The following is a 14,151-nucleotide window of genomic DNA, read 5'->3' on the forward strand; positions in this document are numbered from 1 at the left end:
AGATAATGCGCTTAAATTTTGTCCTTATCAACACAACTATTTCCTCGCAGTTTTTATAATTTTTTGTACAAATCCTTCGCGAAATGTAATTAGTCAGTTGGGAAAAAATTCAATAACTTATGAGGCAGTTTTTTATAGCTTTTTTAAGAAAAAAATCACTTTTTTATTGGCTCGACAGCAAGTTAAGAGGTTGTTCATTTATAATTTTTTTTAAAAAAAGATAGAATCTGAAAAAAAAATCTAAAAACACAATGAAAGAGAAACGTTAAGAGAGTAACTTTTAAAAAGGTAGATTTTTTAGAGGAGAAAAAAATAAGTATCAAAAGATTGAGATAATTTTGTGATAAAGAATTTTATTATGTATATTAAAAGAAGTCGGAAAAATTGCAATAAAGAACTTTGGTACTACCTCACGTGCAAGGCGCTTCATGCCATGTGCAAGGCGCAGGGATTTGTGATTCTAGGTGTATTTTGATTCTGCCTTATTTACGAGGTGTTTGGTCTCATACGCGAGTCGTTTTTTGCTAGTTGTCTGCCATGCGCAAGACGTTATTTGTCATGCATGAGGCGCTTGGCACAAGTCTTGAATCTCTATTTAAGCATTTACTACTCTTTCATGTGTAATCTTGTCAAAGGAGAGAACTTTCATGTAACTTAGAGATTAGGATTGAATGTCTTTGAGTTAGATTGTTGGGTTAGGAAACACTTCATAAACACCTTGGATAGTTGAGATCTCATTACAAGAAGGATATAAAAGTTTTCTCTCTTGATTTCTCTTAGAATTTATTGTGTTTGCGTTACTTGAAAAATGAGCAGAAATTAGGGATTGTTCTTTGAGAGCTTGTGAAGCTAATTTTTTGTAACCTCTTTGTATCACTCATTTTATAGTAGATTACAGAGTTGCACTCTTCTCCAAATGTAGGTCATATTCGGCCGAATTAGATAAACAAATATTAGTGTGTGTTTTTTTGAATCAGAAATATTAGTGTGTGTTGTCTCTTAACTTTGATTATGCTTGTAGCATTTTCGACCAAAAGTTGACGGAGGCGGAGTGCATTGCCCTTGTTGAAGAGGTCAACGAAACCATATGGTTGAAAGAGATGTTTGGTTAGTTAGGAGTTACTCAAAAATGTGTAAAGATACCTAGTAAAGATACATTGTTCAAAAATGTTTCCTCTACTCTCTTAGAGTTTTTATCATGCATGTGGATTTGCTTTGCTTGATTACTAGGTATGTTGTTGTTGTTGCTGCTTAAGATCATTTTATTCTTGGTTGTTAGAAACTCTTGCTCCACACATATAAATTTATTGATGTGATTTGATTTCAGAATTCACAACATTTGACACCCATTGTGGAGTTAAGGGATAATTTTTTCTAATGAGCAGCACGGGTTCAAAGTAGGACATCGAGTAACATGTATCCTTAGTGAACCAAATATGAAAGCATTGTATTGAAAATTGTATATTCAACTCTAAAAAAAAACTAATTGTTCTTTTTAGTTTTTAAGATTAATTTTTAATTCTTTAACGGTGTCTTACACGTAGGGATGTAAATGGATATCCATGGATACGGATAGTGTGATATCCATATCCGCTCCGTTGGATAAATATGAAATTCGTACCCTATCCATATCCGCGCTGATATCCGTTTAGCGGTTAATTTGCGGATTTTGAGGTATCCCCGGGTTTATACAGATATTAATGGATAACATTTATAAAAAAAATTGTTTATTTTTTTTAGCTAAAATTTAGAAACAAAGGTTTATCACATGCATTTTCTTTTCTTTTTAGCAAAACATAATATCCATATATTACAATAACAACAAAGATCATTGACTTAACAAAAACATAAATAAAGTCTCTTACATATTAGGTTTTTGCTTAAGAAGTTGAAAGTTATTAGGTTATTTATGCAATTTACTCGGTTTAATAGCAGGTATAGATATCTGCGGGTGTAGATACCATTGAATCCGCATCCGTATCCATTAATTGGAGAGTAGTTAAAATATCCGTTTATTTTATCTACGGATATCCATTAAGGTATCCGCTACGTGTCCGTGGCGGATTTTATCCGTGGATATTCACGGACGCAGATTTTTTTCCATCCCTACTTACGCGACATGTTTTAGTGAGATCCAATTAATTTTGATTTGAAATACTATGAAAATATCTAAAGTTGACCAAGATAGATAACATTGTTGGGTGTGTTTAAAACGTGGATTGGTTTAGTGGAGACGCATTGACTGAACGATAACTGACATGCATATGGTATGCCTTCTGCTAAAATCAATACCCATGTCATTAAGTATACTTTTCTGGCACAATACAGTATACTGGGAGCCATAGAAGAACGAAACACATCATTTATGTTACGTTTCTGGACTATAATTGATGCACATGGGTCAAACATTGATGCAGAGTTCCAATGTCACATGGTGTACTGATTTGGATCTTCTCAATTTTGATTTTTGTTTAGAGTGTTGGGTAGATAATCTCATTATTATTTTTTTTGGGTTAATTATGTTTCTAGTCCCTATAAAATAGCGACCTTGTGAGTTTAGTCCTTACTTAATTTTAATAGCATTTTTAGTCCCTAATTTTGTTTTTCTACACTGAGTATTAGTCCCTACTCAATTCAAATTTGTTTTATTTATGCTTAAACTCTTAAATTTTTGAACAATTTTTTGCAGACATGTTTAGAACATTACTAAAAGTTCCTCCGCAAAAAATTATCGCAAAATTTGATTTCTACATCCAGATTTTATTACTTTTTATCTTTAACTTTTGTCGTTTTAAAAAATTCATATTTAATTCATTTCATGTCAGAAAATTCTAAATTTTAGTAAACGAACCTTTCATAGTGTTCTAATCTTGTCTTAAAAAAATCGTTCAAAAATTTAAGAGTTTAATGATAATTAATCAAACTTTGTTTTAGCAGGGACTAAAATTATAAGTAAATTTTTTTTATAGGGACTAAAAATGCTATTAAAATTAAGTAAGGACTAAATTTACAAGGTCGCTATTTTATAGGGACTAGAAACATAATTAACCCTTTTTTTTTTGAAGGATAGATAATCTCATTATTAAAATTCGTTGAGTAGTACTCCCTCCGTTTCAAAATGAGTGTCGCTTTGGTCAAAAAAAAAATTTCAAAATGAATGTCACTTTCAGTTTCCAATGCAATAATAACTTTTTCTTTTCAATTGTATCCTCCAATTAATACTCTGCACACTACTTCCAAAGTATTACTTTTAAAACTAACCAATAGTTAATAAGGATAATTTGGTAAAATAACCATTATCTTTCTTTTAATCATTGCATTTCTTAATATATGTGTAAACACCTAAAACGACACTCATTTTGAAACGGGGGGAGTACGATTTATTTATAAAAATAGTACGTGGGATACCACTCATTTTAATTGTAAAATCATTAACATAATCTTTTAAGTGTTTTTTTTTCTTCCCGCAATTGGGATAATCAAGATGCGTGTGTTTCATAAAGTTAAATGCATTATAAACTTGGATTTGTGTGGTGTAGATTGTATCAGCAACAATTATAATATAAGGTTATGCTAAGGATTTCATAAATAGCTATTGGAAAAAAAAGAGTTAAATCTTCATATTAATTTTCAAGACAAAATTCCCATATTAATTTTCTAAAGACACATGTTATCATTTTCCATATTATTTTTTTGGTTACATTTAACATTTTCCATATAATAAAAGAGAAATAGAGAGAAGAAAAAGGAAAAGAGAAACATATTAGACACGTACAATATGTATTAAGTTTATAGTTAGTTTATAGGTAGTTAAGTTAGTTAACGTTGTTAGTTAATTTTTTTATCGTTTCATATAGACTTATATGCATAATAAAATTTCATTATGTCCATTATAATTCAGTTGATAAAAACATCAATAATATTTATTCATAAGTTTTCTATATTTTTTTTCTTAATTATGAGTTCTATCGAGAGATGTAATAATATGTCTGCAGCTATTATAAAATTACATTGAAGAAATTGTGCATGTCGATGGAGTATTATATATTTTTGTAAAGTATTATTTCTGTCTTAAAATAATCTATATTGTTTAACCATGAGTGCTATTTACATAATAAATTTTGATCATATTTCTTTTACTATTATAAAATACAAATGATAGTATATAAAAAAATTTACTAATAAAAAAGATATGATATTGTTAACGAGATCTCTAAAAACACTATTTAAGAATTCCAAATAATAAAAATTTATTTAAAAAATTAAATATTACAATTATCAATGTAGTAAATCTTTAAAATGTACATTTAGGACACTCATTAACATTTTTTTTAAAATACTAATCGTCAAAATTGTTTATTGAAATATATTAAATAATCAACTAAGTGGATTATTTTATGACGTGAGAGTATAAGTTATTGAATAAAAATAAAATTTAAGATATGTATGGTTGAAATCCAATTTTCTTTTGTGATGGTGTGATATGGGTACTAGTTATGCGCATGCAGAAGTTGCTATCATCTCAGGTACGACAAGCTCTGGTTTGTTGAAGCAACTACGTAGAACGACTATGAGTTTCTACCAATAGTGTTTCTTTAATGCAATTACCTGGCCCACTTTGCACGCGCACCATTAACAACATTGCCATTATTGTTGAAGATTATTTCGTTTTCATTTCATGAATGGTTCTGACCAAAAATTAGAAACTGATCACAGCCATATATATCCTACAAGAAAAATGCTAAATGGTGCAACATCCTATCATATTCGTACTAACCCCACAAATATCCTAACAACGTTTCATTTGGGAGGATAGGCCAAACATGTAATATAAATAGATGATGTGAATATATGAACCATGAGTAGACAAATAGATGGTGATAGGTTGCATTATTCAGTCTCTTGAGTACCATCTTCAAAGAACGTGTGGGTCTAGGGCTTCAACACACCACGTTTCGTGGGTATGCCATTTGGGAGGATAGGGCACAAGACAACAATCTAAAATTAGCAGCTCTGATTGGATTAATATTCCAACTTATTAGGTACTGTTGTGTTATTGGGGATGAGTCACAAAAGTTATTGACGTGAAACATTTATTTAGAAGCATTTTAGTCCCCACAATTTAAGAGTCTTGAATTTGTCGCCCAATTTGAGGAGTTTTATGTCCCAAATCAGCTTGTTTTGAAACTGTTTCGATCTGTACTAAGGTCTAATCCGCAAAAGTCTAGATCTTTACTAAAATGCAAAAGAGTAGTTTGCTATGTGTTTATCACACGACTCGCAAAAATCTAGGATCTAACTAAGCAAGCAACACTATGTTACAACAACACACTAGATAAATCTTCGTGATCAAATCATGACCGTCTATTATAACTCAAACGGTTATCCATGTGTTAAGTCGGTCGGAATTCCATCAACAAAATAATTGTTATAGAACCCAAGGTTCCTTACATTAGAGCCATTTACACCACCATACAGAAAGGAGCAATGATGTCCTCTGCCACTTTCATTCAACTCTGATTGTTGTCTTTAGGTTCACTCCTAATCAGATACCATTGGCTAGCTTGTCCTATTTTCTGTTTGGGCATAGGATAGTTCCCTCTTTGTTGTTTCTTTGATTTTGATCGAACTGTTGGTGTAATTATCGCCGTTTTCTTTTTGCACGTCTTGTGCGAAAGAAACGACGTTTTTGTTGTTAATATATATCTCATTTTTACTTGTTCAAAAAAAATAGTTAAATGAATTACTATTTAATAACAAAATTAATATCATTTAAAATTTTGTAACAACAAAATATCATTTAATACCATATAGCAAAAGTCACAGTTAAATAACATTTAAAATTTTCAGAGTTATTTGTTATTATAAATAGTGAATGTTGAATATATTTTAAACAAAAATATAGAAAATTAGGGTAATGCTTAAAGACAATAAAATGATGTTCTTCTAATGAAATTGTTTTTCTTAAAGTACAAGAAGTTACAAATAACTCTTTATTCACAAAAATGATCATTCATTGATTAGGGCCCGTTTGTTACAAATTAAAATAAAAGTGATTTTCACATAAAATAATTTAGAGATTATTTTTTAGAGATTTTCTGAAAAATCATAATCTATTTTGCGTTTGTTTACCGTAGTAAAAATCACTTTTTTAAAACAATAATTTAGAGCCCGTTTGTTATAGCTTTTTTAAGAAAAAAATCACTTATTTTAAAAAAATAATCACTTTTAAGTGTTTTGCATCTGTTTGTTACAGCTTTTTAAAAAAATCAAAATCTAAAAAAAAATCTAAAAACAGCTTCAAATGAGAAGCTGTTCAGAGCAGCTTCTCAAAAAATAGATTTTTTTTAGAGGAGAGAGAAAATATTTTTAAAAAGATTGAGCTAATTTTGTAACAAAAAATCCCTTTTATATAGTTGTATCCAAACAAACTAGATTATTTGTTTAAAAAAAGTAATTTTTATTACGGCAAACAAACGCAAAATAGATTCTGATTTTTCATAAAGAGCCCGTTTGTTATAGCTTTTTTGAAAAAAAAATCACTTATTTTAAAAAAATAATCACTTTTAAGAGTATTGTATACGTTTGTTACAGATTTTAAAAAAAATCAGAATCTAAAAATAATCTAAAAACAGCTTCAAATGAGAAGCTGTTAGGAGCAGCTTCAAATAAAATAGATTTTTTTTAGAGGAGAGAGAAAATATAATTTAAAAGATTGAACTAATTTTGTAACAAAAAATCCCTTTTATATAGTTGTATCCAAACAAACTAGATTATTTGTTTAAAAAAAGTGATTTTTATTACAGTAAACAAACGCAAAATAGATTCTGATTTTTCATATAATCTCTAAAATATAATCTCTAAATTATTTTATATCAAAATCACTTTTATTTTAATCCGTAACAAACGGGCCCAAAATCTCTAAAATATAATCTCTAAATTATTTTATGTCAAAATCACTTTTATTTTAATCCGTAACAAACGGACCCTTAGTTTGTTTGGATACAGCTATATAAAAGCGATTTTTTTGTTACAAAATTAGTTCAATCTTTAGATCCATTTGTTATAGCTTTTTTTTAGGAAAAAATCACTTTTTTTAAGAAAATAATCACTTTTAAGAATATTGCATCCGTTTGTTACAGATTTTTAAAAAAATCAGAATCTAAAAAAAATCTAAAAACAGCTTTAAATGAGAAGCTGTTGAGAGCAACTTCTCAAAAAATAGATTTTTTTTAGAGGAGAGAGAAAATATGGATCTAAAGATTGAACTAATTTTGTAACAAAAAAAAAATCGCTTTTATATAGCTGTATCCAAACAAACTAAATTATTGTTTTAAAAAAGTGATTTTTACTACGGTAAACAAACGCAAAATAGATTATGATTTTTTCAGAAAATCTCTAAAAATAATCTCTAAATTATTTTATGTGAAAATCACTTTTATTTTAATCTGTAACAAACAGACTCTCTCCTCTAAAAAAAATCTATTTTTTGAGAAGCTGCTCTCAACAGCTTCTCATTTGAAGCTGTTTTTAGATTTTTTTTAGATTCTGATTTTTTTAAAAAATCTGTAAGAAACGGATGCAATACTCTTAAAAGTGATTATTTTCTTAAAAAAAGTGTTTTTTTCCTAAAAAAAGCTATAACTAACGGGCTCTAAAAGTGATTTTTTCTTAAAAAAACCTATAACAAACGGGCTCTAAGAAAATAATCACTTTTAAGAGTATTGCATCCGTTCGTTATAGATTTTAAAAAAATCAGAATCTAAAAATAATCTAAAAAAAACTTCGAATGAGAAGCTGTTAGGAGCAGCTTCTCAAAAAAATAGATTTTTTTTAGAGGAGAGAGAAAATATGGTTCAAAAGATTGAACTAATTTTGTAACAAAAAAAATCCCTTTTATATAGTTGTATCTAAACAAACTAGATTATTTGCTTTAAAAAGTGTTTTTTATTACGGTAAACAAACGCAAAATAGATTTTGATTTTTCATAAAATATCTAAAAATTAGAGCCCGTTTATTATAGCTTTTTTAAGAAAAAAATCACTTTTTTTAAACAAATAATCACTTTTAAGAGTTTTGCATCCGTTTGTTATAGATTTTTAAAAAAAGTCAGAATCTAAAAAAAATCTAAAAACAGCTTCAAATGAGAAGCTGTTAAAAGCAGCTTCTCAAAAAATAGATTTTTTTTAGAGGAGAGAGAAAATATGGTTTAAAAGATTGAACTAATTTTGTAACATAAAAATCCCTTTTATATAGTTGTATCCAAACAAACTAGATTATTTGTTTAAAAAAAGTGATTTTTGTTACGGTAAACAAACGTAAAATAGATTCTGATTTTTCACAAAATCTCTAAAATATAATCTCCAAATTATTTTATGTCAAAATCATTTTTATTTTAATCCGTAACAAACGGGCCCTTAATCTCTAAATTATTTCATGTCAAAATCATTTTTATTTTAATCCATAACAAACGGACCCTAAATAAGAAAACAATTGTACCAATGTTTTTTTTTTTTAATTTATCAATGTATTATAGAAGTTCACTCCTGATTAATTAGCCAAGAAATCAATAACACATACTACCTCCGTTCCTTTTTAATTGTCATATTTTGACATTTTACACAAACCAATACAATCAATAAATATTGCTACTTTTGATACAATAATTTCTATTTTTACTATAATAACCTTATTTATTTAATGTCTCATTACATATATTTCTCTCTCCACAATAATAAATAAGGGTAATATTAGTAAAATAACATTTAATGTTGCATTGAACTATGTAAAGTGACACTTAAATAGGAACAAAAAAATTCTCCAAAAGTGACACTTAAAAAGGAACGGAGGGAGTATAAATTTAACAATAGTTGTTGAAATTGTGGTGGTTGACGGCAGCCAAAGACAACTAGATGTGGCGGTCATCAGTAGCCGTAGGTGGTGGCCAATGATGGAGAATATAATGATGATAGTAATGGTCGGCACCGAATGGCTGCCATTTCTGATCTCACGTGGTATACTTTTATTTAAGGCATAATAGAAGTTTTGGTCCCCTATGTTTCAAGAAGTTGCGATTTTGGCCCCTAACAAAATAAAATACAAAATCACCCCGTAAGTATTGCCCTTTTTGCAGTTTTGGCCCCCTAGGTCATTTTGACCAAGTCAACGCACACGTGGACGCCACATGTGTAAAAAAAATTATTATTTTTTTAAAATTTTTTTAATTAAAAAATAATAAAATTGGCCATTTGTATTTTTTTAACTAAACAAATTTTTTTATTTTTTTAATAATTAAAAAAAATTACACATGTGGCGTCCACGTCAGCTTTGACTTGGTCAAAATTGACCTGAGGGGGCCAAAACTGCAAAAGGGACAATACTTAGGGGGCAGTTTTGTATTTTATTTTGTTAGGGGGCCAAAATCGCAACTTCTTGAAACATAAGGGGTCAAAACTGCTATTAAGCCTTTATTTTATTTTTTTGTGGTGGCCGAGGTTTGAACCTCGGACCTTGCATATTTTATGCATTGTGGACTATTAAGCCTTTATTTAATAAAACTATCTTAGTTTTAAAATAAAAAACTTATTTATCAATATGATTAGCAAAATAATTTTTTTTAACAGGGAAAAATATATTATATTAACAAAACCACAGCAATCCCTTCAGCACAAGGCGTGCCAAAAAGACTACTAAACATACAATCAGTCCAATGAAGAACAACAAAACAGAGCTAGCCGATACCCAAACATATTAGCGGATTTGACCACGACAACTGATACCCAAACCTGCTTAGCAAAATAAATTATTGATCCCCTATTGAGTTTTTTTTGAAGAAGAATCCCCTATTGAGTTATTCCTTCATATTGGCTAATGGGTATTGGGATTAATAATTTTGGCTACAAATCAAAAAACTTTATCATAAAGCAAGGAATGGACATAACCCTCTAGCCCAGGAAGGGAGTGCTTATCATCATAACTATACATCAATGGTACCATCCTTGCAAGATTGAGTGAGACCTTTGTGAATGCTTTATGGAAATGGGTATCAAAGAGACACTCTTGGTTGAGGCTTTTCCATGCATCGGATATTTTATTCATAACCTCGTCTGTTGCTCTTCTTCTTGTACAATAATACTCCGGTTGGTCCATCATTAGACACTTCACGTATGATCCATCATTTCCTTGTTGATTTTCGTCCTATATTTATGTTGTCACAAACAATAGCACGTGTAAAATTTTAGCCACATATTATAGAATAATAATAATATAAATTTAATTTATATATATTGTCAACACAATTTATTTTACAAGTCAATAAATCATAATTGGCATATTAGTCTAAAGTGAGAACTAGATTATCTTTAAAGAATTGTAGATAATTTACCCAAACATATGATGAAAATAGTCACATGAGCAAATTTGTAAGTGATACTCTCAAGCTAATTTTTACTCTATTTGTAAATTTATTCTTGTGATTGATTTTCATTGGGTATTAAATAAATCATCTACTATATTTTTTAAAGGTAGTCTAGAAAAAATCTTATTATAGATATTTAACTTTGATCATAATCACGTTTAAAATCACACACATAAAATGATTGTTATATACTTAGGGTATAAAACTTCTTTTTATATATGGACTTATATGATGGTAATTAACTATTTTGACTAAAATAATGTACACTCAGAGACTATTTTGTAATTTCAATGCATTGAACAACTACTCGTTACACATTCAATGACTAAAATGACTATTAACCTTAAATTAAACTCTAAACTATTATAAAATGTATTTACCTCTGCGTTTCCTAAATCATCCCAAAGTCGAAGAATTGTGGCAGGGGCGGAAATAATGGATAGGGTTGTGTCCATTGTATGAACATTTTCCTTAGTTAATCCTTTACCCAAAAGAAAGAAAATGTGAACCAGCACAATATGCACTCCAGAGCTTACTATCCCATTCTTTAAGTATTCTTCAGCATTTGGCAACTTCCCTGAACCAAACCATTTTGCTTCAACTAGAAAGGCTTTGCACAAACTCTCCCACTGCACAAATGGTAAAAGATTTCATATTCAACCTATATTACTTACTTATGCTTATAAAGAAGCTTATATATGCTAATAAATAATTTGATATACATCGAAGAAAATAAATTTTACCGTCTTTCGAAGAGAGTCTTTAGGGTCCCACCCATGCTTCTTATATATTTTGGAGCTTAGTTCATTTGTTAGATCATAGAGGACCCTGAAACATGTTTTCATGTAATTTGGTAGTTGCTCCATATCTGTGTCAATATCCCATCTGCACCCAACAATTATTAATCATTAATTTTTTTTTTGGTAACTTGTCACCTAAGAAATGTAATGTAACAAGTGATTGACATTTACCTAGAAACAACTTCAGTGAACAGAGTTAACTCATCTAGAGTCCCATAAATATCAAAAATGTCATCAATTATGTAGATTAAAGATATTGGTTTTGTGAGCTCAATTCTTTCCTCAGATAAAGTAGGATCCGTGAGGCATCCCAATGACCACATGTACCATTTAAGGGGCTGGTTTCTAGCATATGGTAATTCATTAGCTAAACCAAGTTCTCTCCACCATCTACACCAAAATAAATTAAAAATTAAAAATTAAGGAATAGGCGTTGTCGGTGTAAACTTATTTTTTACCCTAAAATTCAATCACAACTCTTCAATTTGCCACGTCATGTTAAAGTAAAACGGGTTTTAAATAAAAGGCATTTACATAATTTTGTGTTGTGTTGAAGAGTTGTGATTAATTGTCGGTATAAAATAATTTTACATCTACATTCTATATCCTTTAATCTCAATAAATTATTCCATCAAATTAATTAGCATACATACTTTGAAATTTGAACAATCTCCTGATGGTGTAAGCCTTGCAGCAAACTGAAATCCATTTTCGCAACTTCTTTCATAGAACCAAACCATGCATTTGTGCTATATAAATGACCATAGAAATTTCTAGCTGTGAACATTGGCAAATTTTTGTGAAAAGGATACTCTAAGGTTCTCCTTACAAACTTAGCTTCGTGAAAATCAAATTGTGCCATTTTTTCCTTAAGGATCTTCCTGCTAAATTTTCCAGCTTCATCAAGTATGTCTTCCCCTGCCAGGTTTAGATGCGAGGCTTCAAATAAATCTATCATTCCATTGATATTTTCACCTAGTTTTGGATCAAACTTTTCATCCTTGTTAGTGAACTTGTTAAACACCTCTGCGATAGTAAATTCGAATCACGAATCAACCTCCCAATATAAATTAAAAAGAAAATTGCTCTTAAGTTATGCAGGAAAAGGATCAAAAGGAAAAAAAAATGAAGTGCATGTTTGGAATTACAGTGAGGCTAGTATAACAACTTTATATCTAATAAAACTCGATGTGAATTCAAACACGCACTTAAAACTAACCTGCGGGAACAAAGTGACCTTGTTGTCTTAATAGCCTGAAGTGAAGTGCGGTCTCATGAAGATTATGATGATTACTTCCACCACAAGCACTAGCGACATATTGTCTTCTTAGGAATTGTTCAATTTCTTCTTCAAAGTGGTAATCAATATTTAGGCGCTGCATGGCATCAATCATATACAAACCTTTGAGTGAATTTTCACCAACGTTTCTAAGTTCATGCTTAACCACCTCAAGTTTCTCAGAATGATTATTATTGCTGCTGAGATCTCTCTGTCAAATAACGTTCAAAATTAATTCTATTAAGTTGATGACTTATAATTAAAAGAATATTAGCCAAGATAGTAGTAAATTAAAATTTGGACATACATGTTGTTTTATGAGTGCACTACGCCTTTCTTCTTCAACATTAATGCTCCACTTGTTAGCAATGTGAAGAGAATCAAGCTTGAGATTATTAAAGTTTTGAGAAAGTTGTGCAATTGTTGGGACGATTTGAGGTTTCAAAGAGGAAAGGCATGATTGCAAATGCAGTGCCATGGCAAAGGAATGAATATACGTAAGTCAAGTAGTGGTCACAGATTCTATATATAGATATAGATGAATGAATCAATCACTACCAAAAAAAGGATGAATGAATCAATGAATTAGCAACATTTATATATAGGATTCCTAAGAGCAACATTAGCGCTGGTTGGTATCAATCAATAATCTTTCATAATATGTTAGTCTTAAATTTTTATTTTTATTTTTGACAAAATGTTAGACTTAAATTAATGAACTGTCAAGTTGTCCATGGAAATGTGTCACTAACAAAGTGACAAGGATATAAAAATTTCAACATGTTTTCGTTGTAGAAATGGAGTATCGTCCAATTCGAACAACACAAAAATTGGATTTTACGTGTGCATCACTGTCTGCCTTTTAATAAGTTGGTCATTTGAATGGTCTATAATACTATATTCGATTCTATGAGTACACGTTCTCCTGTTGTGCAAAGCACTGCATTAGTGCTCCGTTTTATATTAGTTACTCCATTTCCACAATAGTTTAAAAATTTGTTGGATTTTTTTATCCAACGTGAAATTTTAGTCATTACTTAAAGCATCTCAAATCTGCATTTCTCAATTATGTACTTAAAAATCTATCTTGTTCACACAATCACTCGTTTTTATCATTTTTAATTTTAAGTAACTAATAAATATTTTATCTCTTAAATTTAATATCTTAAAAAAAATTAACAAACGATAGCACCAACAACTCTACATTGCGAAAAGAAAAATGGAGAGATTGAGAAGTTGAAAGGGAATGGAAAGTAAGGGACCAAGAAAACTCTATCGTGGCTTGTTGTTGCTCTCACTCTCTCTAATGGAGTAGGTCTTTAAGACTGAACCGTGTAAATTATTGTATTCATCTTCTTCTATTATCTCTGTTTTAACTCTGCTTTCTGGTTTTGTTCAATTTCTAATTTGGTTTGTTTTGTGCATCTAGTCTCTTGTTTTTTTGGTTTTAGGCCATTAGCAGCAATGGCTGCAAGGAGTTCTTGTCGTGCCGATGCGTAGTCACACTTTTATGGAACTCCACCAGCTCGACTTCCCTACCATCAGATCTCTCACGAGATAATAATGCAAAAATATTGCTGTGATCAAAACTAAAAAAAATGGTGAAATGAGATACTGTTACAATACAAGTTAGTTCTGCAGAAAAATAAAACGTG

General features: G+C 29.8%; 1 protein-coding gene across 2 annotated transcripts; it reads right to left on the bottom strand.

Annotated features, from left to right (window-relative positions):
- Window positions 1–9,710: 9,710 nt before the first annotated feature.
- LOC146932517 ((3S,6E)-nerolidol synthase 1-like) lies at window positions 9,711–14,078 on the bottom strand. 2 transcript variants are annotated; one of them, XM_085704204.1, is made up of 7 exons: window positions 12,804–14,078; window positions 12,437–12,707; window positions 11,871–12,243; window positions 11,389–11,607; window positions 11,161–11,302; window positions 10,798–11,046; window positions 9,711–10,197 (listed from the first exon to the last, which is right to left on the bottom strand). In XM_085704204.1, the coding sequence occupies exons 1-7, from the start codon at window positions 12,972–12,974 to the stop codon at window positions 9,904–9,906; spliced, it is 1,719 nt and encodes a 572-aa protein (XP_085560330.1). In that variant the 5' UTR covers window positions 12,975–14,078; the 3' UTR covers window positions 9,711–9,903. The 2 variants fall into 2 exon arrangements, with proteins under 2 accessions (XP_085560330.1, XP_085560331.1); XM_085704205.1 differs by having other exon boundaries at window positions 11,389–11,562; window positions 12,804–13,075.
- Window positions 14,079–14,151: the final 73 nt, after the last annotated feature.

Source organism: Medicago sativa, chromosome 4 (assembly GCF_051527215.1).
Source record: "Medicago sativa cultivar Bolivia chromosome 4, Bolivia_mono, whole genome shotgun sequence".
In the NCBI taxonomy this organism is placed as follows: Eukaryota; Viridiplantae; Streptophyta; class Magnoliopsida; order Fabales; family Fabaceae; genus Medicago; species Medicago sativa.

Coding starts and splice junctions, on each gene's coding strand:
- LOC146932517 (XM_085704204.1), bottom strand. CDS start 12,974: ATGGCACTGCATTTGCAATCATGCCTTTCCTCTTTGAAACCTCAAATC. Junction 11,303..11,388: donor TTCACTGAAGTTGTTTCTAG/GTAAATGTCAAT, acceptor TGTTGGGTGCAG/ATGGGATATTGACACAGATA. Junction 10,198..10,797: donor ATGATTTAGGAAACGCAGAG/GTAAATACATTT, acceptor ACATAAATATAG/GACGAAAATCAACAAGGAAA.